This window comes from Penicillium waksmanii, assembly GCF_028829765.1.
Source record: "Penicillium waksmanii strain IBT 27052 chromosome Unknown utg000005l:1.0-5232799.0:1.0-5237142.0, whole genome shotgun sequence".
Classification (NCBI taxonomy): domain Eukaryota; kingdom Fungi; phylum Ascomycota; class Eurotiomycetes; order Eurotiales; family Aspergillaceae; genus Penicillium; species Penicillium waksmanii.
The window spans coordinates 1,568,239-1,594,337 of NW_026643252.1; the positions used below are offsets into that span (position 1 = coordinate 1,568,239).

Consider the following 26,099-nt stretch of genomic DNA (forward strand, 5'->3'; position numbering starts at 1 on the left):
ATGGGAGACAAGACCTTGGCGACCCAGTCCACTTCGGTACCCTATATACATGCAATCGACGTAGTTCGTCTACTTGTTTTACTATAAGCCATAATTCGGGCATGCCAGACCTCTCTATGCAATACAGAGAGAGGCTTTCCTGTCTACACCGCACTTCCCTGGTCATTCTTATCATTTCGGGTCCAGAGTCGTTTCACCAGTTCCCGGATCGATGAGCCCGTCCCATCAGCATCATATAGAGGCCTATGCTCTTCGTTGACATCATGATGGTAGTCGTAGTCCACATGCACAAAGGCACGTTCGACATCTGCCAGTCCCTCCAGTTTGCGCTGCAACTCCTGACTGACATCGTGTGACTCTCGCAGTTTGGTCTCCGGGTCCATCACAATGTCGACTTCCACGTATAATTGCTGGCCAGAGTGGTATGCGCGACACTACTTCTATTAGCATTTGACCTCATCTCCTTCTGTCACAGAGGATTACTCACTGTATCCACTTTCTGAATCCTCTGATCATGTGTCATCGTCACATAGATGCACTTGTTTACGAATGATCTGGGCGCGCATTTGCCTACAATAAGCCACATGTGTTCGAATGCAGTCGACACCCACGAAAATAGGATGAGAAGAGCAATGCAGCAAGCACCGACGGGGTCAAGGTACCACACAAGACGATTTCCAACAATCGACATGAGCAGACCGAAGCCATTAACTGCAAGATCATTTCGATGGTCGATATAGAAGATGCGGGCGGCGGGGTACCGTCGCAGACTATAACAGAACAGGAACAGACAGAATTTGGAGAAAATAGCGACTCCAACACATATCAGCGGAATCAACTTGAGCTGACTTGACTCTGTCTCTCCATCAGCCAGCGCCTTGGCCGACTCAATAATCAACTCCACTCCAACAACCGTCATGAGCGCACAGAACATGATGATCCCCATTGTTTCGATGCGACGGCGTCCAACCGGGTACTTGTATGGTTTAGGGCGGGTGGACATGCGGGAGGTAACGAGCATAACAATCGAAGAGACGAGATCCATGAAGGCGTCGGCAGCCGTAGCGAAGAGAGCCAGGGAACCGGTGGAGATAGCTGCATAGAGTTGAATGACGAAGAGAAAGAAGTTGACCACAAAGCTAGCTCGCACGGCAAGTTTCACCTTGCCGCCGTTCTGCGCGATGTCCATAGCATTTCGGCGCTCTTCATCACCACTGAAGAGAAAGCCATCGATGAGCTCATTTTGCTCAATGTAGAAATTGTTGACCTTTTCGCTTGGCTGCGTGGGGAGGGGAAGCCAATTCTTCTTCTGCGAGATGATCTCAGCCTTGTATTGTTGGAGGTTAAAGGGATCCGCCTCCATTTTGGATGACTTTTATGCCGAGTATTCTCTGAAGCTTGTTAAAGTTCAAGTTTAGGCCGATAATCTCCCGGAGAGAAAAGATCAGATCAGATAAAAACTGACTCAGTTAGGGGTGTCGACGCCAAGGATGGCTGTGTTGTGCCAATAATCTTGGCGATGACAAGCGTGATGGGTTGATTGCCAACGATTGGGACGCTTATTTTTCCTCTTTTTGCTTGTAGGGTACAGATTAGACCTAGTTCTGAACCTGGATAGTCAAACCCTCCAAATTATAGAATCAGGGAATGTCTGACGGGTGTATCCAAGCTGGGATGGCCGTGCAGGCCGGGTATACTTCGCCAGAGCCAATCAGCGACGGCGCAATTCCATTTGCGACCTTGGGAAATTGGAGCCCCATCAACCTTATCGGCCGGACGCAGTTAATTCGCACCGCACCCTCAGCACTTTTCCTTCGCGAACCCTCCTTGATAAGAGACAGTCTCCAGACCTCAATCAAAGGACAACGATTTTGCTCCAACTTGTTTCTCTACAGCTCGCTTGCGATCTACCATGTCGAAATATGACGGCGCCCTCGAGCGCATCGATGCCGCACACAAGGATGACCCGAACACAATAACCACCAACGACACCACAAAACCCTACGAACTCCACTACGCCGAGCAAATGACATTCTATCTCGAGCGCCTAAATCCCAATGCCCCCGAGCTTCTCCGTCTCGCCATTCGTGCCCAGCACCTCCGCCGCTGGGAAGTCCCGCGCAGCTCCTACCCCGCCACGAAGATCGGATATCACTCCTGGCGTGCGGGGCTACAGCGACGACAGGCCGCGCTGGTGAAAGAGATGTGTGTCGAGGCTGGATATAGCGAGGAGGAGGCGACACGCGTCGGGGCAATGGTGCAAAAGGCGGATTTGAAGGCCGGTGACCCCGATACGCAGACGTTGGAGGATGTGGCCTGCTTGGTTTTTTTAGATGACCAGTTTGACAAGTTCGAAAAGGATCTCGGGGATGAGGAGAAGATGGTTGATATATTGCGCAAGACTTGGGGCAAGATGTCCCCTGCTGGTCGGGACGAGGCGCTAAAGCTGAATTTATCGGAGCGAGCGCTGACCTTGGTCCAGAGGGCCTTGGCCGGGTGAATGATATCTCAATAGGTGGTATCTACATATACGTTTGTCTCACATCTTGGGATGAGTTCTATTCCGCTACTAGTATAATTCAACATATCTAATAAAAGTACTACTAGTACGTATATACGATTGGAGCAACGAGGAAAAGATGAATTATGGTTTAATCATATATCATGTAAAAAGATAAATGCTCGCTGATGAGACCCATGAGGAGTCATGATGAGAGTCGAGAGAAAGATAAAACTCCGAGAATGCTTTTAAAATCAGACGTGTAATCGTTAATCGCCGAAGCAGTTTTTTAAATCCCTGTGGGAAGAGGGTTATTGAGCACCATTGGTGTCAATCAGCTGCACCAATCCAATCGCTGCGCCGGCCGCAATACCGCCAACAAGGCACATTTGTACACCTCCCCAGGTGCCTGCCATGACATTGTCACGTCCGCACCATCCACGGACAACGGCAGTCTTAGTGTATCCAAAGGCAAATAGGGTGATACCCATGACGCCGATACTCCAATATAACGCGGTGATGACTTGAGTCAGGATGAAGTAGGGAATTAGAGGAATGAATCCACCGACGAAATATCCCAGAGCCAGGGTGATGGCAGAGATCCAGGCCTGGTTGCAATCAGGCGCAGACTCGCGGTGGTGGAAGGCCAACAAGAACTCGAGCAATCGGTCTTGCGAAGCATGCAAGTCGCGTGTGATATCTTCAATGGCAGTGGGCGAGAGTCCGTATGGAGCAAACGTCTGGCGTACCATGGACTGTGTCTCGAGCGGGTCGCTCTTAATTAACGCCTGTGTCTCACGAACTGTGGCATCATATGATTCTCTGTAGGGAAGTTCCTTGTCAGTCGATGCGCACATACAGGACGATAGACCAAAGGGTTATTAAACTCACGCTTCACTCTTAGCTCCAACGTAGCCTCCAAGTCCCATAGAGATTGCACCTGCAGCAAGCTCCGCCAGACCACCTAGTACAACAACCTTGGTGTTTCCCAGGGCAGAAAGACCCGCGCTGAGGGCGAAAGGAACAGTCAATCCATCCGAAAGACCGAGGATGGCATCTGAGACGATGCGAGGGTTGATGCGGGACCGTGTGCTGCTTGCGGAAGCGGTGGAATCATCATTGCTCACGCATCGTCCGAAGGTATCGTACGAACGCTGGGACTCGAGGTCCTGGTCGGAGTCGCTGTCGCGGAGGGTCTCGTCGTCATCTCCACGAGCGAGGAGGGGCTTGTCTAGGTGAAAATGGGTTAGTTTCGAACCGTTGTTTTGTTTTTGCTTTTTGCTCTGTTCTGAAAAGGCAAATGTGAAACCTTATTGCAGGACAATACTCACTGGAAGACGTGTTGGATTGCTGTATAGGGAACAGCTTCTGTTTGATGAAGAGGAGGGCCATGATGCTGAGTGATGCTATGTTTTGATTCTTCCCAAACTGTTATAATTCCGTCGATTGGAATGAATCTGACACAATTTCCGCCCAGTGTCGATCCTGAGTGGCCTGAAACCCGGGAGATTATTGACTTTCAAAGGATTGCCCGAACTATGCAAGCTATGGCAAGCGATTCTGACGTCAAGGTTCACGTTTACGGGGAAAGGCAAAGAGGATGCAAGAGGAACTCTGAAGAGCGAAGCAAGAGGAAAAGAGAAAAAAAAAAGGCGAGAGGACTCTGGGGGATTTAAAGGGGGATCGGTCGTCACAGCCAGGCCTGAATGGAGTCGTCGTGGAACACGTCTCGGATGGTGGATCAGAAAGCAACAACGAAAACAATGATACTTCCTGTTTGAAGTACAGAGGAGAAGCAGCTGAAACAGATGGGATTTGAAGTAGAAAACTCTCAATAAATCTTAGAAGAGACCACGCACGTCCCTTATAACTCTGCGCAAACTCTTTGGCCACAGTCCTCACCGATTCTCAACGCTCTGGAAACGCAAACCTTCATTAGCGCAGAGAAAGTCGAAGAAAAAAAAACTGGAGATGCATTCCATTTCGAGGGGCGGTACACCAATCAGGGGCATCAGAAAGGTCAGCGACCGTAATATGTCCAGTATTGAGGTTCTCCAAAGGTGCAAGATCAATTCCAAGAGCTGCAAGCGACGACAAATCCTTGAGGTGCGATTGGTGGTGATGATCGTGCTGACCATTATTGATGAGGTGATTGGCTGCACTCGGCGATCAATCTGGATCGACTAGCAATGGTTTGGAGCTGATTGGTGGTGGAGACATTCCCGGATTTTAGGGCTCGGAATTACCTTGGATGGGATCCACTGAGGCTTGATGTCTTCGGAGTTTACCATTGTTGGAAGCTATGTACACCGTACACGGTTTGGTACTATTGGAGTGGGCTTTTTGGTGGGGTTTTGATGATTATTTTTTGCTTTGCTTTGACTGAAAGGTAAAAGAACATGTGAATCATAGGATCAAGTGTACTGTACTACAACCAGTACTCCGTACATGGGTACTTTCAACCACCTAAGGGTCACACAATTACACGAACCGTTGCGGATCAGCGGGAACCTTAAATTGCAAGATACCTACTAGTAGTACAAATATACCTTCAAGGGTTGTATGGAGTAAGACTACTACCTATAGTACGATATAACAAGGTAAAACCCATCAAGACTAACATCAGTGCATGGGGATTCAATTATTGTAAATACAGCGGAGTCAACCACAACTCCCGTTATTCATGGAAACAAAGGAAACCAAAACTAGTCCGCCACAAAGTCCCAACAGCTTAGAAGAATGGAGACCACCCTCGACTAAACTGGACATAACTGGAGACCAAGTATTTGTATCTTCACTCGCCGTCTTTCCTTTACAGGAAAAGCGCCACGCCCAGAACTCCGGCAGCACCTGCCAGGCCCATTCCCATACCAGTGGCAGCGGGGGCACCGGCAGTCGAAGTCTCCGATCCGGCGCTACTTGAAGCCCCATCACTGCTACTGGCGGCGGTTGAGGAGCCAGTCTCGGAGCCAGTGGTCTTTGCGGTCGACTCGACAGTGGTGGTTGCAACTACGCTGCTGGAACCAGTGGTCGAGTCGGTGGCCGTCCCCGACGAAGAGCCCGTGAGGGTGGTGCTGTCGCTGCCTGTAGCAGTGCCAGTGGCAGCAGAGCCAGTAACAGTGGAAGTGGCCGTGGCTGAGCCAGAGCCAGACGCACTATCAGAGATCGAGGACTCGGCACCGCTGATCCAGCTCTGGACATCCGATGGCAGGCTCGAAATCCACTCGGTCTTAGTCACGTACTCGCTATAGATTGAGGGGAGAGCACCAGTGGGGTCGGCCAGAAGCTCTGATTGCACCGAGGTAGGTAGGGCGGAGAAAAGTTCGCCCTGGATACTGGCTGGAATATCTATTTCCGAGTCGCTTGAGCCTGTAGCCTGAGGAGCCGCCGCCGCCAAGCTAGCGAGGAGCAAAGAAACGACAATCTTGGTCTGCATGGTGGCTGTGGAACTTATGGATCAGGATCGGGGTCGGGTTTGTGAAAGATGGAGTGAGGGGCTTTCTCTTTCTTCAAATTTCTGCAGGGGGGAAGAGGTCGATATTCCCGAGAGATGCGATACCCTTTATATACTACGGCATGCCAATGATATGCCGAGAGTTTGATCACGCCTGAGTTATCTAAAATTATCGGCGCCCCCCCCACCATATTCGAGAGGGATTCACGAATAGCTACTACCGAAGCTGAAAGGTGATTTGTACGCCGTGCCATCAGTGGAGATCTCATCGCCCCATGGAGCTCATGCGACCAATAAAACCATCGTGGCCCCCAGACAGCCCAGCAGGCAGTGCCTTAGCCAAGAAATGGGAGGGGCTGGGGTCAAGGAGCCGCAGGGCCAGTGGTTGAACTGCTAGGACTGGGGTAGGACGAAACAAGGAAACTGAATGAAGATCCGGTTAAGGCGGAGTGCCCAGCTGCTTGGAGCTTCTTGGGGACTTTCTTGGCTTGCGTCGACCTGTAGGTATGGCGTCAAGAACTGCTCCTCTTTCTTGTCTGGTCCCTGGCACTACCCTGGTCCTTTGTGGCGGGATGACCAACATATGTCAGTACATGGACGCGTTTGCATCGATGATCAAGGCTGTATCAACCAGTTCCCCATGGCGCCCAGCTATACCCTTTGGGCAAGATTGGCATAATGTGATGAAAGAATGGCCCCCGGACGTGCGGTGGGTCAAGTGGGTCGAATCAGCCTTGAAAGCCAGCGAGGTCCACGTCACATCGCAGCAATTGTTCTTGGGAGTGCAGATGGGGTGATGCAATTTTGGGGATATCTTCGTAATGAAATCTGGTAAACATGGAACTGTACATAGTCTATGTGGTAGGTGGGAGGCCCTATCGGCCTTCGGCACGCTCCACCAATTGATCCTCCAAGCCCATCGGTTCCCAAACATCCTTGGCTTTTTTGTTCTGAACCCATACGACGTCTCCTTGTAAATATGCCACCACGCCACCGCTTCCAGTGACGCTCGCCGTGATCCGAAACAGAGGCAGGCCATTCTTGGGGTGCGCTTCCCGCAATGGACGAATGAGGAGTTCCTGATCCATGCACCAACTTTCCACTATATCCTTGAATGCAGGTTCTTCTTTGCTCGCCTGGGGCTTGGCGTGCGAAGGAACTGGTGCTGCCGCTGCTGCCTCGGCCACGGCATCTTCTCGCGTGGGAAGCGCTGACTGCATGGGAAGTGCGGGGCGCGGCAACTCGGCCGCGGCGCGATCTCCAAGATTCAAGGCATGATCCATAGTCTGCAGACCCTTATTCCACTCATCCTGAACCATCGCAAGATCATTGATCTCCGCCGGGATCTGAGTCTGCCACCATGAGAACCATTCGCCGACTTCTTCGTGATTAGGATCGTTGGTGAGCCAGATATACAAGATCTCATGCCACTTCGGGAAGAAGTCTGCCACCAGCAACATGCCCATAACATTAGGCTTAAAGAAACTTCTCCAGCGGAGAACATCCTCTAATGTGGTCAAATCCTGGTCTTGCGGGTTCACGACAAAGTCCTCACGAAGATGACGTGCAAGGCGAGGCAGTAGGTGATTGCGCAAGCATACATCAAACTCTGGGCCTAATGCATCTCGCCACAACTCAATGCCGTTCACAAGGCCCCGGCGCAGGCTCCAGGAATCTAACACCACACGGAACTTTCTCTTGGCATCCGACATGAGACCTGTTGGTTGCCTGGGGTTGGTGTGTCGATCGTCCAAGTACTGTAACCATGTGAACAACCACCACGGGAACTGTCCGTCATGCTCAGACGGATGTCGTCGGCTGCTTCGGGGTTTCCATTGCTTCAAGGCACCACTGAGCTTGGGAACCACCAATTGATCCAGTAAATTTGCGAATACAAAAGGCGGTATGACCGGTTTCCAGGCCATTGCCAGGTTTGTCGCAGTAGAAGGTTCATGGACATCCCAGTCATTCATGAGTGCTGAGCGGACTCGGGGTAGCCATAGAGTATATATCATAGTCTCATATGGAGAAGTTGACTGACGTTGTCGGATTTCCCCTTTCTTGTTCTGGCTGGTGAGAAGTGGCTGGAGACGACTGAGGTTTGAAACGAGGAACGTAGGGTTCTGTAGTGGCTCCCACTCCTCCATGGCCTGCCGAAATAGAGGATGTATGGCAGCCACAGCGGCCTCCGCCAGTTTGTATTCATCCATAATATCGCGGTACTTCGATTCCATAGCTTCGAGCTTGCCAGTCATCTCATCGAACTTAGATATAATGCTTTCGTCATGTTCATAGAAGTCCAGCTCCTGCACAGCCGCAATCAATCCTGTAAGATGGTCGACTCGAGATTGGTATTCGTCCAATTCTTCGACAACCTGTGCTTCCTCAATCTCGATGAACTTCTTCCGCTCCGTCAAGCCCTTCCACTCGTCTGCGAAAGCTTCAAGGTCATTCCGAGCACGCCGAGCAATCTTTAGAGCTTCTCCTTCCCCTTGGCTCACAAATTCTTGCGATGTCATCAAGCCGGCCGTCGAGGTCAGGACTCGTTGTTCCTTGCCCGTAGCATCCACAAGCGATTTAAGAACGTTTGGCACCTCCAATCCTTCCATGTCGGTCTCCATTTCCCTTGCGGTGCGGAATTGAGGTTTGACGCGCGCAACCGGGGTACCCGTACCACTCCGACTTTCTGTCTTGCGTTCTTGTTTCTTCTTTCTCCGTCTTCGTTTTTCTTCGTCGGAGCTGTCTTCGACCGTCTCGCCTTTGCGCTCGGCTTCCCGGCGTTCTTCATCGCGAGCCTGTTTGGTTTTCTCGCGGACCGCACCTAAACCGGCACCTGTCGGACGCGCTTGAGCCTCAATCGGATTGATAATACCCTGTCCAGTGGTTCCTGAGACCATGTCCTTCTTTGTAGCCCATCTTCGCCATCATGCGCGCGGCGAACGAGCTGCCGCCTCCACCCTTTCCACCGCGACCGGCTGCTCCCCCTCGCAGGGGTGCATTTGAATTTGACATGTTGTTCCGGGGATTGCGTGACGTGCTACCTAGACCACTCATGGTGGCAGGAGATTCGGAACGATCGCGGGCTCTAGCAAAGCCACGGAAGCCGGTAGTCGGGCGCGCATCCTCCTCGTCGGAGGAGCTCATGTCGGTAACTTTGCGCTTTTGACCGGCATATGGAGGAGATGGCGACTCCATAGCTCCAAGCTGGTCCCTCGCAACTTGAAGTAGGGGGGATTAATGTAATCAATGATTTGGTTGCTCAAGTTGTCATATGAAATTCACGTCGGGGCGGAGAAACTCACAGCCGACCGGCGAAAACAAGAATGACGTTAAGCTCGGTTACTTCATTAGCTATGAGAGTCTCCCGCTTATCCTTTCTTTTCCTCTTCAATTAAATCCTTACTCCTCCCCCATACTTCTTCTCACACTCCATCTTCATTAATACCACAATACGTCCTTCAAAATGGCTGCTGTTCTTGCAAACTCTGCACGCGTCGCTCTGCGCTCAGGAGCGTCGACTTCCTTCAAGGCCGGAGCTGCGGGCTTGACCTTCGCCCGCGGCAAGGCAACTCTGCCCGACCTCTCCTGTAAGTTGTTCTTTCCTCGGTCTACCCGGAATTGCTTCAACTCGGAATCGAATCGCATATGTAGAAAGAATTCAATGAACTAACGTGACACCAAGACGACTATGGCGCTCTTGAGCCGTCGATCTCCGGCAAGATCATGGAGCTCCACCACAAGAACCACCACAACACCTATGTCAACAGCTACAACACCGCTCTTGAGCAGCTCCAGGAGGCTCAGCACAAGGGTGACATTGCTACCCAGATTTCTCTGAAGCCCGCCATCAACTTCCACGGCGGTGGTCACCTTAACCACACTCTCTTCTGGGAGAACCTGGCCCCCAAGAGCGCTGGCGGTGGTGAGCCCCCCTCGGGCGCCCTTGCTAAGGCCATCGATGAGACCTACGGTAGCCTCGGCGAGTTCCAGAACAAGGTCAACACTGCTCTTGCTGGTATCCAGGGCAGCGGTTGGGCTTGGCTCGTCAAGGACAAGCAGACTGGCCAGATCAGCATCCGCACCTACGCCGTAAGTAATCTAGTTTCTGTCAGGAGTAGAATAACAAATGCTAACACACCAAAAGAACCAGGACCCCGTTGTCGGTCAGTTCGAGCCCCTCCTTGGTATTGACGCCTGGGAGCACGCCTACTAGTAAGCATAACCACCAAAAGTACCCCACCTAACTACTTGCTAACCCTCCATTTAGCCTCGATTACCAAAACCGCAAGGCTGAGTACTTCAAGGCCATCTGGGAGGTCATCAACTGGAAGACTGTCGAGAAGCGTTTCTCTTAAGCGGACTGTACCGTGACCCTTTTGAAAGCGACTTGATATGGATAGCTTAAATTTACCATGTATTGTAGCATGCGTATATTTAATCAATGCCTAGTGGCATTTTGTATTTCTATCTGATACCATAACTGCGATGCATTGCCTAATTATTCGCCAAATCGTTTTCGAATGACACGGCCATATGCTCAGATCTTGCCACACTCGAAAAACCGGGTCGGAATCGGCACATGTTTTGGCTCGTAGATTTTCGGCTACATTCTTTTCCAGCACATCATATGCCGAGCTGGGTGAGACACCTCCATCCAGGTGGTTCTTCAAGAGAAAATGCACCGCTAGAATCTGCATTAGAGTCGGTCGCGTTTTCGAAGCAATGGTCCTCATCTTACCTAGAATATTCAGCAATTCAAACCTCTCAATACGTTTGCCATTGTAGTCATTCTGTAACAGAAGCTTCACACGATCCACTGACAGAAATGAGTGAAGCCATGGCCACTCATCGACGTGTCTGGCGTAGAAGCCAACTTTGCAGTCAGACCCTTTTTCGCCTGAGCGTGTATAGAAAAACATATTCGAGAAGTGCTTGGTTTTACGGCCAAGGTTGTTCGGAGGCTCAGGGTCCGCTGGCTCCTCTACTTCCTGCTCGAACTTGATGCAAATATCATCAATATCCGAGGTTGGTTCAACAGGCGTACCCGGATGCTTCACAGGCCAATCGATGAATTGTGGAAAATACCACATGATCCTACGTTGGGAGGATACAATTGGTGGTACATAGCAATCTGGTTTTATTCAAAGAAGCCGAATACTACTTGTATGCGAACCTGAGCGTGAGAAGCCTCGCACTTAGAAGTTGCACGCTGTCATTGACCTAGGCATTTCCAAAGGTTCAAGTTGGGATGTAACTCTGTTTATATTGGTATATATGGATATCCCCTGGTGGACAGTGTATGTCCATCACTAGTAGTATAAAACATGAATGGTACTATATGTAGTATTACTATTTGTAGTATTTTGTAATATTATCTCCATTGTCTTGAGATTATATACGCCAGTTGCTCATTGAGAGAATATCAAGTTGAAGTCTTCTAGCTAGATATGTAACTATAGACATATCATATAGTACCAGATATGACCATTATAAAATGAATGCCATATTACAGGTAGACACTAGTACTGACCCCATATTTTGGATGGTGGGGAAAGGCGGGGGAGGAAGGGCGGTTCTCGGCCACCAGTTGCACACTGGCAGGTTGTCATAGTTGCCGTCAGCTGCTAGTAGTACTAGTATGAGCAATTGGCGCGTTGCGATAGCCAAATCCCAATTTCTTGTTGTAGATTTCAGTGTTTCAAACTTCAAGTGGGTTAAACTTGAACATATAAGAGAAAATGTCGGGTCGAGCGACTTCGGGGATAGATCAATAAACCATGTTTCCATGATATTCAAAGATAAAGTGTCGTACTACTACTAGTAATTGTAGTGGTAACAGTTTCACGTCCTACAACCTATCCCTACAGGGCTGCATACCTCAACACGTCCATACTTCGGAGGGCACATGTACGTGCCAAGTCAGATGCAGAATTTCTACATGTCCCAGTGAATTATCTAGGAATTCTAAAAACAATAACCTATCAATACATCAGAATATCGGACAACAATCGCAGACTCAGACACTACCTAGTAGTATATAGAACAGCCACAGATGTGGCTCACCCGGGCCGACGCGGGCCGTCACGTAAGCCCCCGGGGCCGCCTAGGGTCTTCAAGTTCAAGTTCAAGAGCAACTTCAAGGCTCTACAAACATTCACTCGAAATCCACTCGCAAGACCCCAGACCTCCAAGTCACGCGCAATCCAACATGTCGGCAGAGAGTCCGGGCCCGAAAGGGGGCTTTCGATCTCTATTCACCAACGCCCTGCGGTCCAAGAAATCCCGCCAAACCCTCCGGAAGGGCAGTCGCTCTACGACCGACCTGCGGCTGGCCGCATGTCCCAGCGCCGATGAACCACCTCCGATGCCCGATCTCGCGCCCTTACAGGTGCACCGGGAAAAATATAAGCAGATGCATGCGAATGTCGACACGCAATTGGGCGAGCGTCACGATTTCACGACCATGATCCACTCTCTTGGCTTGTTGGATCCGGTTGATAGCTATGGGCCTACCGGGGAGCTTGAGGACCGTCGAGAACCTGGAGAGGGGGATATTTCCAAGTTGCCATCGCGACTGTGGGCGCTTATTGCTTGGTACTTGGATCCGGCTGATGCGGCTAGCTTGGCAATTGCGACGATTACACTGTACCGCCGTCTGGGACCGCGGTACTTCCTCTCGCTGGATGCGTCGCAGAAATTCCATTATAAAATTGACTTCTTGGCGAGACTTGATCAGTCACTGCCGCATCATTTACTTTGTTTCCCTTGTGCTCGGTATCATCGCCGTATACAGGAAGGACAGGAACGCATGAGGCCGGCCCACGTTATCAACCCGTTGTTCAACTGCGCCAATGCGTTCAACGCGCTTAATCCAGCGCCACGACACCGCATTACGCACGGCCGAATGCTCCCATATTCCTTTGTCCAGCTCGTCATGCGTGCACATCGGTTCGGGCCGAGATATGGAATCCCTGTCGAGGACATGGGTAGACGTTGGAAACGGGATGACTGGTCGTTCAGCTCACGATTCCACATTCATGAAGGACGGCTGATGATGCGGGTAACTAGCCAGGCATTTGCGCCGGCCGACCTGCCTGCATCAGCACAACGAATGCTCCTCTTCTCACGCGAAGACTACTGGCCCTATTTCTCTGCTTGCGCACATTGGCGGGACGGCGAACTCATGCCTGCCTGTAAGTGCGCGCTAGGCCATATCCCCAGAGCACGCGAGACAGGCGGGCTACAGGGCCTCGAACATAAAGTCAAGGATCGCTGGACGGGATCAGGGTTTGATCCTAATGCTCTGACTACGCTCTGTGGGTTCTGCAGGCCTATGCGTCGGTGCCCCGAGTGCCCGACCGAATATCTCATTGAAGTGAAGCTTTCCGAAGACCGCGGTGACTCGCGCCCCGGCGTGTTCAGACAAGCTATCGTTGTGACACGGTGGAGTGACCTAGGCGATGGCATGTCTCCACAGGGCCTGGAGTGGGGAGCCGTGAATGGGAAACGCGATGATTACGACGCTTTCGCTCATTATGCTAAGCGTGGAATCGCGAGTATCTTTGAGGCGGCATTTACTGCCGATGCGCTCCCGGGTCAACGTGTGATTTCTCTCAATCCGAAAAAGAAGAAATTAGGAGAAAAGGGCAATGATTGGTATTAACATTGAAGACCGCGGTTCATTGGTCCTTTTGTATTATTTGAATTTTTTTATTATTCTTGGTACGCTTTTTAGAGGACGGCGTTTGATGACGAGGACAGGTAATGGAGTTACGGGTGACGAACTGGCCTGGATGCCACAAAATTACGGATTCTTTGAAAGGTGAATGTCAATGAAAAGCGACTAGGCGTAATCTACGGTATAGGGCTATAATCTTTGGGTGAGAGCCTGAGAGGGCAGAGTTTGATTCGATTCAATTTTTGAAATCATCACAGAGACTGAATAATATAATAAGTTATATTGTAAACCCAAATCCGCTATTTTTCATTGTAGCCTTCCCATAGAGATATGCTGCGCACTTGAATCATTTAAGACATGAGCACCCTTCCTGTCCGGCAGGAAGAATTTAAATATGGATACATAGGAGAGTGTACAAAACCATCGCAAATTCACATCCCGAGGGACGAAAGGAATCGGTCGTTTTGAGATGATAACACCTTTCCTGATGCTGCCCACTCTTCTTTGTTGTTATACATGGACGTGGGTATCATAAGTACAAGGAGGTGAGCGAGGTAAGCGAGAGTTGGGAAAGCATCGGAAGTTTGCTATCGGGGTAAATCACCCCCGACGAGCGCGACGACCCATATAACGTGGGCGACGGGTCTGGTCGTCGGAGTACATTGTCATTTCCGAGCGCGGACGAACAACAGGGGCGTCCATTGAATCTGGAGTGGATGGTCGCCCCAACGTCAACCGACTGGTCTCATGTGTTAGACGCGAAACTGGACGCGAGTCCTTCACAGATTCGGGGAAATCCTCTGCATCGGCGGGGGTTGCGGGTTCTGAACGTTTAGCACTCATGCCTTTCATCCAGCCAAAGATTCCAAGTGAGCTGCGACGTTTGTGATCTGCGCTGTGGGATGTTGTGGGACGTCCAGAAATGGTGGCGGATCCATTCTGGATAGGGGGAAGGTTTTCGTCGCGACTCTCCATTAGCGATTGGTGAAAGGATTTTACTGTGAAGTTCTCGTTTCCGAATCTCTCGTTTGAAGCAGGGACGCTGGATGAGTAGTAGTCCGTTGAGTTGGCTATTATCTGTGACATAGGACGACGACCTGCGCCGCCCACATTACGAGTCTTCGGGATAATTGGCGACGGCGCGCCGTCCTCCTCATCGTCATCCATCAGGTCAGGTACAGTCTGCGAGGGCTGGAGACGGCGAGGGAGGTTTGCACGGTTCAGGAATGGGGGCCGGAAGCTGAAGCGTCGGCGCTGTTCAGGCTCAGATTTCTGCTGCGGAACGGGGTCTTCAGGGACCTCAGCAATGGGCTGTTCAAGGATATTGAGTGTGTCCATGTCGAGGGTCGGGACCCCTGGCGCATCATGCTCCATTGGGTAGGAGTCAACACTATCCCCGTCGTGGAATGCAGCCTGGCTTATAACTTTGCGAGGTGGCAGGTCATCACGCCCCCCCTCTCTCAACCCGAAGGCCATGAGCTAGCTCTTTGCGAGACCGAGGAGCGTGCCTTGCAGCGGCGATCCACTCCTGGGGAGTGAGCGGAGGTGACGCTTCATCTTCCATGGACCGAGACTTGGAAACAGTCTTGGTTGGGGTTCGGTACACAGGAATCGCCGGAGGAACTGCTTCATCTTGGCTACCATTGCTGTTTTGACGGAGAAGACCACCAAATGAATCAACGACCGGGTTGTTAGGACTTCCAGGCCCAAGTAGTTCACTGGCTTTCGAGGCAACGGTGTTGAAAGGGAACATAGAGGGGGATTCTTTATCATTCATGAAGCCCAGGCGAGGAGTATCGCTGCAGTTTGTTTGCATACTGTCCGTGATGTCGCTGCCAGTGTAGCTGTGGCGAGTTCTGGTTGTGAGCTCATCAGCAGAGCGATGACGTTCCAATGGTCGACCAGCAAGCCAAAGGTCGCGTTCAGGCCTGGGACTTCTCTGCGCTGCGGCCGCCATACTACCATTTGAGCCGTTGCGACCTGCCACATGAGCGGTGCTCATAGTATCGGGGGTGGGTGGAAGTTTGACACCGACAAAGAGCGACTCGTCCAGACGCCCGCGTCCTTGATGGTTAGACGAAATCCTGAATGGGGCTGTTGGGATTTTGGAAGCATCTGACGTGACTCGATTCATGCGCCGTCTGATTATAGTCTGTTGCATATCTTGACGCGGCTCCATCCATTCGTCAATTTGGGAATCCATCCTCTCCTCTCGTTCGAGCCGGGGGTTGAAGCTGTCAAAAGAATCCATAGATGAAACCTTGCGCACAGGAATATCCAGCTTGTCAGCTTGGTCCCATTTCGTAGGGGTATCTAATGGATGCAATTCGCTGCACTCGCTGAGTACACTGAGCCTGGGCGATCCCGGTTCCAGGATGTCGTTCATGGTGTTATAGCTTTCCGATTTCGTCAATTGACTCATAGCTGAGTATGACTTATTCACTTCTGGGGCGTATAAGCTGCGCAGAACCGAAGTGCTTTCGCCGTCTCCTCGCATGAACGAGGGGACTTTGTTGAGAGTGCGTTCGGGTGATTTCAAAGATGCTCGCTTGGATGACGTTCGCTCTGGAATTTCAAGGGCCGTCTGTGTCCTCGGCGTTGCATTGGGTCCGTCGAGCACAAGACGATTAAAAGAGGCCTGGGAAGTGCGTCCGCCCGATTCAATCTCGTCGATCTTAGCCTCCAGCTGGCAGATGAACTGTACGGCTTCAGCGACAGCCTGGTCTCGCTTGTGAAGTTCCTCCCGAAGCCGATCGTTAGACTCCTGTAGGCTGTGATTCTGCTTTTTAGCCACACGAAGCTCCACCACTTCCTCCTCGAGTTTGTGCATCTGTTGCAGCTCCTCTTCCATCTCTTCCATTCGCTCCATTTTTTTCTCCATGGTTCCCAGCTGTTGGGTGCGGTGGAAGATCTCCAACTTCAGGTCAAAGTTCAACTTGGTGATTTTCGAAACATACTGTTCCAGGGGTCAGATTTGTGTTGATCGATCGATCGGTTCTACCGAGGGACCCACCTGATCCATCTCTCGGACGCCCATCTCCTTCGGCTGTTCCCGTGAGCTTGCGGTAAAAGTATCCTTCATCTTCCGTGATTTCTCGGAGGCGGTGTCTTCCTGGGCGGAACGGTTCTCGGGGGTCCTTGGGCGGCTATCATTCCATTCTTCAGATCCGGCTCCTCGAGAACCACGATGAGCACGCTGCTCCTTCAATAGATCTTGGAGAAGACTAGAGGCTGGATTCACCAATGTGGTCGGAGTACCAGGCTCAGATGCTTCTGTTGCAATCACAAATCCAGCATTAGATGCATTCGCCCAACGATTCCAATACAGGGAAGAGGGGACATACTGCATGGGCGAGGCGGAGTTCGTGTGCCACGCACAGGAGATTGATCACTGAGCCAGGACATCTCTGGGCTCATCCGGGGAGGAGTATTCATATTGGCTCTACCCTTCACTCGGTTCAGGGACGGATGTTGTGGACGATCAGATTGATCTGAAAAGAGGAAAAGCGAAGGTTAGCTCGACGGATGTTTTTTTTTTTTTGTTTTGGGCAGTTAGGACGGAAGGGGGTGGAGGGCTCACTGCTGGGACAACGCTTGGAGGAGGCACTGCGGGTGGATGGGGTAGTCTCAGAATGATATACTGCGCCTCGCGGTTGGGACTGTGGGTGTGAATGTAAATGCGAGTGCGAGGGCGAGTGCGAGGGAGCGGCCGAGCTGCGGCGCTGCGTTTTCCGGTCGTTTACATCCATGGCTACTGTGCATACGAGATGATCCCCCCCGTTTGCGATTCCGTGTGCGACCTGCGCAATCGGAAATCAGAGAAAGTAATTCAGAGCGGAGCCCTCCACTCTCATCGGATAATTAATTAGCGGATGTGGAAGGCCCGGTGCCACAATGAGACGATCGCTAGGCAATGTATTGGATGATCCGAGGTTGCGCAGAGGAAGACTTGACTGCAGGAAGCGAGGGATGCAGATTGAAGGCGACGAGAAAGCGAATAGAGGAACTTGTGGGACCAATACAAGGTTTCTGGTTGTGCAGGGGCAATCCACCAGGGGGAAAAAGGTATAAAGTATCGAGATTGAGATCGAGGTTATCGAGGTGAGGGATCGAGAGAGATTGTGACGAGTCACGCGGGGGGGGCGAAGAAGTAGCGACTGGGCTATACCTACTACCCTGTGATAGTAGTAAAGAAAGGACTAAAAGAATGAGTGTGGTGAGAGAGAGAGAGAGGAACCCCCCGCCATGGAGACGACTGGAATGAGGCGAAGAATGGAAGATTCGTCTTGACTTGACTCGACTCGACTTATTTTTATTTTTTCGGCCTTCCCCTAGCTGAGAGACTAACCAGCCCCCGCTAGCTCTGTGGACGAGATCATCGGGCGATCGCTGTGCCTGACATCAGTTCAACCCAATCGGATGGCGCCCGTGGGGTCGGTTTCAGCTATCCTTACGCTCGGGTCGAAGGATTCCCTTTGCCTCCCTTTGCCTGGACCAGGACCATTCTGACTTGGGCTGGGAGTACAAAGTACAAAGTACTAGTACGGATACAGAGAGGAACTTCAACATTCTAGATTCTCAGTCCAAGAGTTCATGCAAAGCAAAAGTAAAGATGAAATCGCGTGGCCCGCCCCACTATATGCAACCATCCAAACTGTGTACATGTATAAGCACACAAGAGTATCAAAGCACAAAAACAAAGTATATCCCTATAGAGACTGGACAGGTCGCATCAACAATTTTCTCTGCCATCTTGACTTGCGCCCGCATCATCCATGTGAAACGTCATAAGCTGGAAGCTGGAAGCTATTCCTACTCCTAGTTGTGCTGCATACTAAATAGTAACCTCCTATCTTGGCCCCTTTTGGAGGTTTCGTGAAACTTGCCTCCAAATTGGAATACAAAATTACTTTCATTTGGATTGACCATGGCATCGAAAATGCCGCTGATTGTGGATCACATCTCCTTTGGGCATGCAGTCATTATTATGGTTCATGTAGTTAAATTTGACGTGATAGATCAACTTTCCCGCCCCCGATATCTCTCAACGAGCACAGCTCAGTCGGAGTCTCGAGTCGGTCTTGACTGATCATTTCCGCTTAGCCTCTCCGCTCCAGACCCGCATCTCCTTAGCCCGATCATGAGCCGCTCGGAATACTGCAATCTGTCAGTTCGATCCAATAAGGCACATTGTGCACATTGTCCCCTGCCGGGCGGAACAACAGTCCCTGCAACTTACGCTGACGTTCTGTCTCGTCGAGACCTCGGAGGAAATCCACTCCGTCTCCAACGGCTCCACGTGGGTTATGAGCTTGATCAGAGACCTCGGCCGCCCGTTTTTTGAAGGTCTAGAATCCATGTCAGAAATACCAATTTCCACTCAAGGGTTTCTGGAAGACACCGCCAATGACATACCTCCATCAATACGTCGACCAACTCCTCTTCCTCAAACAGTTCGAGAATTCGCTCGCCCAGGCTGTAGAAATGCGGTGCCAAGGAACGCAGGTCAACCGTTCGTGGGTCTGCTTTCAGTGCGTTCATCACTCGCTCAGACAGAGCGGATGGCATATCAAGAGTGACCAAACGGGATGTCCCCAGTCGTGCACTGTAGCAATTACATGTCAGAAATGACTTGCCATTCCTTCCTTTTAACTTGGCAAATAGCCTAGCTGGGGCCGCAGTCTTACCCGATGGAAAGCATCTCGCCCAGCCATAGTGGGAGATCGATGCGAGTACCCGGTTTAATCTAGGATGTATGAGTGCCGATGATTTTTTCAGCGCCGTGGGTGTTCAAAAACGTACATCTTCGCCTGGATTTCCTTCCAGGATGCCCAGTCCTGGAACTTCTAGTTCGAACGTACAAGGCAGTTTCTGGCTCCGGCTGTTAGCTCTTGAGCTCAGTAGTCAGACCATGAATCAGTCTGAACTCACCTGTGCATCTGTCAAAATGGAATCAATGTCATAGTACGACATTCTGGCGAATGATGCCTCGTCGCTCGCTGTCGGGGAATCGAGTCCAGCGCGTCCCGCCGTTTTGGCCGGCGCGCCGCGTGATCACGTGTATTTTAACGATGACTTGTCCCAATCGGGAATCCGACCCACCCACATCCGTCAGATGTTGAACACCATCCTCCTATCATTTTTTTGTTCTTGATCCGAATTAGAGAATAGAGCTTCCTAACTCTCCTTTTAGAAAACATCTCCTTCCGCCCAGTACACACAGGATGCTATTTGTTCGGCCGTGACTCCCATTTCAGGTCATCTACTAGTATTGACAATGCAATATTGAAGCTGTGGCAGACCCCAAACACGTCATAATAACTTGCCGACGATGGCTTTCAATCCATCCATTGTCGACACCCTCGTTATCGCCGTCATCACAATCTTGATTGTGGTACATACCCCCCCCAGGTGTCACACAATTCGGGTACTAGTTTGTACCTTGAATGCCAGGATATATAACCTTGGAGTGTTCACCGCACCTGGGCAAGAACCGTCGCGCTCATGGTTTATTTTCGTTCGGCACAAGTCCGAGAAATAAGAATCAACTTGAATATCTCAACCATACTATCTAGGTAATGCCCGTGGTACAGAAACAAGACCACCTGGGCGAACTTGATAGCCTCCTACTAGTACGTATGATCAGCGCGCCCGAGGTCTGTCATGGGCAACCTGCAACTTTGAATCTATACTAGTATCCATAGGTAGGAACGGCCATATCTTCCAGGACATATAAAATCACGAGCTATTTAAAGCCCATAATGATCGGCGTTGTCAGTTCTAGTATTCCGTGTCCAGTGGAGATAAGACGGATTGGTGGGCCATTTAAAGGGGTAAATTCCCCGTAGCCGTTGGGCCCGATGCGTGTTCTTCAGCGAATAGATTGCCTTTAGCGCCTTAATAGTGTACCGGCACTTTCGGAGAAACCATTCAAACATGGAAAGCTGGTAATTACTATCCCCTAATGGCGAACCTCCGAAGGCACCAATGGGCATCAAGCGATCAGCGCCCTTCGCGTGGGTAGACTGACGGTTTGCGATACTTGTGGCACAAACTCCGCTTCGCTTAGCAGTATGTAGTCAATCACTACTGAAAGGAGCCCAACGTGCGATGAAGTCGATTTCATCGGACTTGCGTTAGTGCAAGGCAGTGGAATTCTGTCGTGGGGTTGATTTAAAAGTTGGTCTGTACAACATTGCACACTTTGAATAGGTCGTCGCTCAAAGCTTGAAAAGTCGGACAATTCAAAGTTGCTGCTCTCGGTATTCTGCACTGGGATCGAACATGTTTCTTCGTCAGTGGATTACAGCTGCAAGCCTGCTAGGTGCCTCGTTCGCCTTATCGGAGGGAGACGACGTTGCCAAGAGGACTACTGCGAAAGAAATTATCTCCGACTTCGAAAATGCAGTGACCTGCGGCAGTTGTGAGGTAAGTCAGAAGTCAGGGGTCAGAAAATCTCCTAAATGTGCAATCCATTGACCGCATACCTGCAATATACTAGGCTCTACTTGGTATCTTGCAGGGTTTGGCCCACCTGGGCAATGATGCATTTGTGGACGTGATCACCGATGTTTGTGTCTTGGCTAGGGTAAATTGAATTCTTTTTATGTTTAAAAACGACATCTAATCGCGTTTCAGGTCGAGGACAAGGATGTCTGCGAGGGAGCGATCTCTCTTGAAGGGCCGATTTTGGCACACGATCTCCGCAACATGGACATCCCATCCACAACTGCAGTTCTTTTCTGCTCGACCGTTTTTGGTCTTTGTGATTATCCAGACGTGACCGAGTATACGGTAGACTTCCCTTCTGCTAAGCCATCCAATGTGTCTCGGCCATCTTCCAGCGGTCAGAATCCTCTTCAAATCGTTCACATCAGTGACATCCATGTCGATCTTTCTTATGAAGTTGGTGCAAAGTATGTCACCCTGAACTCCTGGTTCTCAGGATTCTTGCTAATGATCCCAGCTATAATTGCACAAAGAATATCTGTTGTCGGCCATACACCGATGCCGATGCCCCAGGAAATACAAGCTACCCTGCTGGTGAATATGGAAACTCAAACTGCGATTCACCCCTGAGCTTAGAGGAAAGCATGTACAAAGCCATTGAGCAATTCGTTCCTGATGCATCCTTCACCATTTTTACCGGTGACGTGGTCGAAGGTGCCGTCTGGCTTGTCAATGAAACCGAAGTGACAAATGACCTGAACGATGCCTACAACAAACGAATGCCATCCTATCTCAATAAGGTGTACTGTGTTGTTGGCAACCACGACGCGGCGCCTGTCAACTCTTTCCCGACTGCCGCTATTGATACCACTTTATCCAGCCAGTGGGTCTACGATACTATTTCCTCTGCCTGGAGTAAGTGGATTGGATTAACGGCAGCGACATCGGCAGACAACTATGGTGCATATTCGGTGAAACACCCTGGTAGCAATCTACGAATCATCTCCTTCAACACCAATTTTTATTACAGAGAGAACTTTTGGCTATACGAAAAGACCATGGAAACGGACCCCAATGGCCAATTGAGATGGTTGGTCACGGAGCTTAGTGCAGCGGAGGTGGCTGGTGAACGAGTTTGGCTTCTAGGACACATGCCGATGGGCTCTGGAGATACCCTTCATGATGGATCGAACTACTTCAACCAAATAATTCAGCGTTACGACACGACTATTGCTGGGACCTTTTACGGCCACACCCACAAGGATGAATTTGAGCTATCCTACTCTAATTATACCGCTAAATCGGCCGAAACCGCAAACATGATGTCTTATATTGCCCCAGCCTTGACCCCAACTTCTGGCAATCCCACCTTCCGCGTTTATTCGGTCGACCCGGTAACCTTTGGCGTGCTGGATTTCACCGTTTATATCACAAATATGTCAAATCCGGGGTACCAGAAGAATCCAGTCTGGGAGAAATATTACTCTGCAAAGGAAACATACGGCTCGCTTCTTGAGCCAGCCGTGACCGACGATGCCGCAGAACTCACCCCTGCATTCTGGCACAATGTTACTACACTCTTTGAAAACGAGGATTCGGTGTTTCAGGACTACATTGCGCGCAAGACTCGAGGGTGGGAAGTTGAGTCATGTTCGGGCGACTGCAAAACCGAGGAAATCTGCCAATTGAGGGCCGGCGAGTCGCAATACAATTGCGTCACTGTTTCACCTGGTATCAACTTCAAAAAGCGAGATATTGGCAATACTGCCAAACATCAAGAACATGCCTGCGGCCAGTCGACCATGACGGGTATTTTTGCCGACATTGAGAAAGGCGTGTCGGCGCTCAAGTCATCCATGAAGAAGAGGAAGCTGGGGCAGGGCCTTTTGGATAGCTCGCTTAACTCAATTGCTGCATAGATAATTACCAACAAATGCAATTCTTCCATCATAAATAGACTAATTACATACATAAGACTTGTATTAATTAGCCCACCGGGCACGTTCTATAAATGATAGGCAATCATTAGGGCTTGGTACGTTTCTAGTCGCAGCCGAGAAGGCGGAGCCTATTTAAAGTAGAAAGCCATTCAAGAAATCGGACTTCTAGATGAAATTGGAAGCAATTCAATTATCGGTTTCATCTCGGTTAAATCTCACGGCGTGATTACTCCGGCACGTGCGTCGGTAATAGGCTCGCGGGGGCTATCAGTCCTCCCTCGCGCTACTAGGGAATAGCCGGCGAACTAACGCAGGTCCGCAACATCGCCGGCCTCGGTAGCTATATAATGTTATGAATTCGCCGCCAGAATCAGGAGTATGCGTTCTCGAGAATAAATACGGCCATGGCAAACTACTTTAAAACCGCTGCGGTGTCTTCACTACTGCTAACAGCTACGAGCAACGCCGCAGTGCTCGCCCCGGCCAATGATATTCTATTTCCCTCGAGCAAAACAGCACAGAGTCCTCTTCAGTATTCAGGTGGAAATAGCCCTTACTTTGCAGGTCCGAATGTCAATGGAGTGAGCAACGAGACGCCTGAAAAGTGCACAGTGCAACAGGCTGCTTATGTTGTGAGACACGGGAGCAGGTAAGCGATAACAGGGGAAGCCTGAAATAATTGGCTAAATTTCTACTTCAGATTCCCCGATACAGGGTCGTACAATAGCTGGGTGGCACTCCAAGAGAAGGTTTGATTTTTCAAGAAATTTTATTTGTACAATGGCTTACCCAAGGGCGTGGTATGAAGATTCAAATTGCCGTCAATGGCACGGGTTTTAATGCTCGCGGCTCGCTTTCGTTCATCGAGGATTGGAGTCCGGTGTTGACAAATCCAACCCTTCAAATAGCCCAGGAGTCTATGACAGGATGGAAAGAGGTACGGTGACCGCGCCCTCCAACGCAGAACGAAGCTTATTAGTTATAGGCTAGTGATCTTGGTTATCAGCTTCGAGCTCGGTGTAAGATTCTCACTACAATGAATATCTGTCGAAGTCTACTAATTATTGTGCAGACCCCGACTTTTACGAGGATGGTAGCCCGTTTTACGTTTGGGCGAATCAATACAAGAATCCCATCAACGAGTCCCGAGTAGTCCAAACCGCTCGTGCTTTCGTCAATGGTTACCTCTATGAGTTTGCCGATACATACGGAACGGTTATCAGCGTCAACTCAACTGGCTCCGTGAATGCCATTGGTAACTCGCTCGGGCCATCAGACTCGTGTCCAACCTTTGCGTCTACCTCCAGCGGAGGCAACAATGTGACAGACTGTGCGTGAGGATTCTAGCCCGGACCTTGTGATCTGTGATGACCATGTCACTAACTCTGCTCACAGTCGACGATACATGGGTCCCAAGAGCGTTAAAACGTATCAACTCTTTAGTAAAAGGGAATCTCACCTTTGATGAGACTGACATCCTCTTCTTCCCCTACTTGTGCGGGTACGAGAGTCAGATCACTGGCAACCTCAGTCCCTGGTGTGGGGTGTTCACTGAGGATGAGTTGCGCAACTATGCGTATTCCCAGGATTTGAGCTACTATTATGGCGTCGGCCCCGGTGCAGATGGGCCTGCGCCGGTGCTCTTCTTGCCGTTCCTTGAGAGTCTGACGGAACTGCTCAGCAAAGGACCTAGTCAGACCGGCGTCGATGCTGACGGGAATCCATTTACGGTCCCCAATTTGATCATGGCGTTTTTAAACGACAATCAAATTGCGGAGATGACGGCAGCCATGGGGATTTTCGACGAGGAAGCCCCCCTTTCTTCCACGCGCCTTCCAAAGAATCACCTTTATAATATTGCCCATTGGATTACCATGCGCGGCACTGTCGCATTTGAGGTATTGAATTGCAGCACTGGAAATAAACACGGCTCTTCGACTGAGCCTTATATTCGGGTGCTGTTCAATGATGCGGTTTATCCTATTGCGAGCTGCCATGATGGGCCGGGTAAGAGCTGTCTCTTGTCCAAGTATGTGTCTCTTCTCAAGAAGAAGAGCCAGAAGGCAGGCAGTTTCATTGAGTACTGCAATGTGACCGGGTCTAATCACCCCGAGACCGTGGGTGGCGCCAGCTTCTTTACCGATCTGTCGCTGGACTTTTTGACTTTTGTCAAGCCTTGATTCAGCATCCTTAGATCTTTGTTATACTTCCACTATACTACTGCTACTACTACTACTATATTTCCTTTTTCCTACTTTGTTGTCAGGCTCTTTGTTCAGTGAGAATGGTGAACCAAAATCGAAGTTCCGATTGACTTTTTTTAAAGGGGATTGGGTGAAGAAGTTTGTTGTAGATCGAGTCGATCCCTTCCGGGATTGGAGAGATAATGATACTAGTAGTAGTTAGTACTACTATGTAAAACTTGAGGTGTACTTATATTTATATTTATTATTATCGCAAAATTTCAACTGCAGCCAGATACTAGTGTAGGACTAATTTTGAACTGAAATTCCACCTGGCTGCATCTATCGTAGCAGCGATCATGCGAACCACGCCACTATATACGAACTCGTATGTATACTTCCGAACCACGGAGGAGCTCCCCACGGGCCAGACCGCGCGCTCGTCCCTTTTGGGGTCCCCCACCCACGGGGCGGTTGTCTTGGCCTCAATACCCTGTTTTGTGAAGCATTCCAAGGGGCCCATATATATGGGGCAGAGGGGGAAGAGACATTGTGCCTTGTATTACTCCGTACTTCCAAATTTAGCTCCAACCTCAGAGGCGAAAAAAAAAATAAAAAAAAATAAAAAATCACAACCTCGAGTGACACACGAGTGGTCCTTTGGGTTCCTGGGTTTCACTTCACTTTCACTTTCATTTTCGTCCCTGGCTTTGACCCTTTAGCAGATGGTACGAGTAGTACTCTTAATCTCTCCTCTCCCCTCTGCTGCCCCAGCCTTTGAGCCCATTCATCCTCCACCCTCGGGGTGTGTCTGGAGGCCAACTGTTGAACTCCCTCACCATCTCCTCCACCTCCACCTCCACCTCCACCTCCACCTTCACGCCTAAATCTACAC

General features: G+C 50.3%; 12 protein-coding genes across 12 annotated transcripts; 5 read left to right on the forward strand and 7 right to left on the reverse strand.

Moving 5' to 3' along the window:
• Positions 1 to 143: 143 nt before the first annotated feature.
• On the reverse strand, positions 144 to 383 carry N7481_005501 (Cation efflux protein; the record flags this gene model as incomplete). Its single annotated transcript, XM_057264720.1, has 1 exon — positions 144 to 383. One exon carries the CDS (start codon positions 381 to 383, stop codon positions 144 to 146), a length of 240 nt encoding a protein of 79 aa, XP_057122440.1.
• Positions 384 to 469: 86 nt separating this feature from the next.
• N7481_005502 (cation diffusion facilitator family transporter) lies at positions 470 to 1,363 on the reverse strand (the record flags this gene model as incomplete). The annotated part of the gene is made up of 1 exon (XM_057264721.1): positions 470 to 1,363. One exon carries the CDS (start codon positions 1,361 to 1,363, stop codon positions 470 to 472), a length of 894 nt encoding a protein of 297 aa, XP_057122441.1.
• A 549-nt stretch (positions 1,364 to 1,912) lies between these two features.
• On the forward strand, positions 1,913 to 2,500 carry N7481_005503 (DUF4202 domain-containing protein; the record flags this gene model as incomplete). Its single annotated transcript, XM_057264722.1, has 1 exon — positions 1,913 to 2,500. The coding sequence occupies one exon, from the start codon at positions 1,913 to 1,915 to the stop codon at positions 2,498 to 2,500; it is 588 nt and encodes a 195-aa protein (XP_057122442.1).
• Positions 2,501 to 2,811: 311 nt separating this feature from the next.
• N7481_005504 (VIT1/CCC1 transporter family protein) lies at positions 2,812 to 3,892 on the reverse strand (the record flags this gene model as incomplete). The annotated part of the gene is made up of 3 exons (XM_057264723.1): positions 2,812 to 3,322; positions 3,392 to 3,731; positions 3,832 to 3,892. 3 exons carry the CDS (start codon positions 3,890 to 3,892, stop codon positions 2,812 to 2,814), a joined length of 912 nt encoding a protein of 303 aa, XP_057122443.1.
• Positions 3,893 to 5,312: 1,420 nt separating this feature from the next.
• Positions 5,313 to 5,936, reverse strand: N7481_005505 (uncharacterized protein; the record flags this gene model as incomplete). Its single annotated transcript, XM_057264724.1, has 2 exons — positions 5,313 to 5,584; positions 5,657 to 5,936. 2 exons carry the CDS (start codon positions 5,934 to 5,936, stop codon positions 5,313 to 5,315), a joined length of 552 nt encoding a protein of 183 aa, XP_057122444.1.
• An 893-nt stretch (positions 5,937 to 6,829) lies between these two features.
• N7481_005506 (putative G-patch domain protein (TFIP11)) lies at positions 6,830 to 8,851 on the reverse strand (the record flags this gene model as incomplete). Its single annotated transcript, XM_057264725.1, has 1 exon — positions 6,830 to 8,851. The coding sequence occupies one exon, from the start codon at positions 8,849 to 8,851 to the stop codon at positions 6,830 to 6,832; it is 2,022 nt and encodes a 673-aa protein (XP_057122445.1).
• Positions 8,852 to 9,417: 566 nt separating this feature from the next.
• On the forward strand, positions 9,418 to 10,309 carry sod2 (superoxide dismutase sodB; the record flags this gene model as incomplete). Its single annotated transcript, XM_057264726.1, has 4 exons — positions 9,418 to 9,541; positions 9,637 to 10,043; positions 10,099 to 10,166; positions 10,222 to 10,309. The coding sequence occupies 4 exons, from the start codon at positions 9,418 to 9,420 to the stop codon at positions 10,307 to 10,309; spliced, it is 687 nt and encodes a 228-aa protein (XP_057122446.1).
• Positions 10,310 to 12,162: 1,853 nt separating this feature from the next.
• On the forward strand, positions 12,163 to 13,617 carry N7481_005508 (uncharacterized protein; the record flags this gene model as incomplete). Its single annotated transcript, XM_057264727.1, has 1 exon — positions 12,163 to 13,617. One exon carries the CDS (start codon positions 12,163 to 12,165, stop codon positions 13,615 to 13,617), a length of 1,455 nt encoding a protein of 484 aa, XP_057122447.1.
• A 615-nt stretch (positions 13,618 to 14,232) lies between these two features.
• On the reverse strand, positions 14,233 to 17,381 carry N7481_005509 (uncharacterized protein; the record flags this gene model as incomplete). Its single annotated transcript, XM_057264728.1, has 5 exons — positions 14,233 to 15,045; positions 15,098 to 16,588; positions 16,646 to 16,905; positions 16,977 to 17,123; positions 17,213 to 17,381. The coding sequence occupies 5 exons, from the start codon at positions 17,379 to 17,381 to the stop codon at positions 14,233 to 14,235; spliced, it is 2,880 nt and encodes a 959-aa protein (XP_057122448.1).
• A 1,340-nt stretch (positions 17,382 to 18,721) lies between these two features.
• Positions 18,722 to 19,605, reverse strand: psf3 (DNA replication protein PSF3; the record flags this gene model as incomplete). The annotated part of the gene is made up of 6 exons (XM_057264729.1): positions 18,722 to 18,789; positions 18,872 to 18,980; positions 19,048 to 19,237; positions 19,320 to 19,378; positions 19,435 to 19,503; positions 19,564 to 19,605. 6 exons carry the CDS (start codon positions 19,603 to 19,605, stop codon positions 18,722 to 18,724), a joined length of 537 nt encoding a protein of 178 aa, XP_057122449.1.
• Positions 19,606 to 20,916: 1,311 nt separating this feature from the next.
• N7481_005511 (sphingomyelin phosphodiesterase) lies at positions 20,917 to 23,000 on the forward strand (the record flags this gene model as incomplete). The annotated part of the gene is made up of 4 exons (XM_057264730.1): positions 20,917 to 21,060; positions 21,134 to 21,220; positions 21,271 to 21,548; positions 21,599 to 23,000. 4 exons carry the CDS (start codon positions 20,917 to 20,919, stop codon positions 22,998 to 23,000), a joined length of 1,911 nt encoding a protein of 636 aa, XP_057122450.1.
• A 425-nt stretch (positions 23,001 to 23,425) lies between these two features.
• Positions 23,426 to 25,201, forward strand: N7481_005512 (phosphoglycerate mutase-like protein; the record flags this gene model as incomplete). The annotated part of the gene is made up of 6 exons (XM_057264731.1): positions 23,426 to 23,670; positions 23,722 to 23,770; positions 23,830 to 23,958; positions 24,007 to 24,040; positions 24,094 to 24,351; positions 24,417 to 25,201. 6 exons carry the CDS (start codon positions 23,426 to 23,428, stop codon positions 25,199 to 25,201), a joined length of 1,500 nt encoding a protein of 499 aa, XP_057122451.1.
• Positions 25,202 to 26,099: the final 898 nt, after the last annotated feature.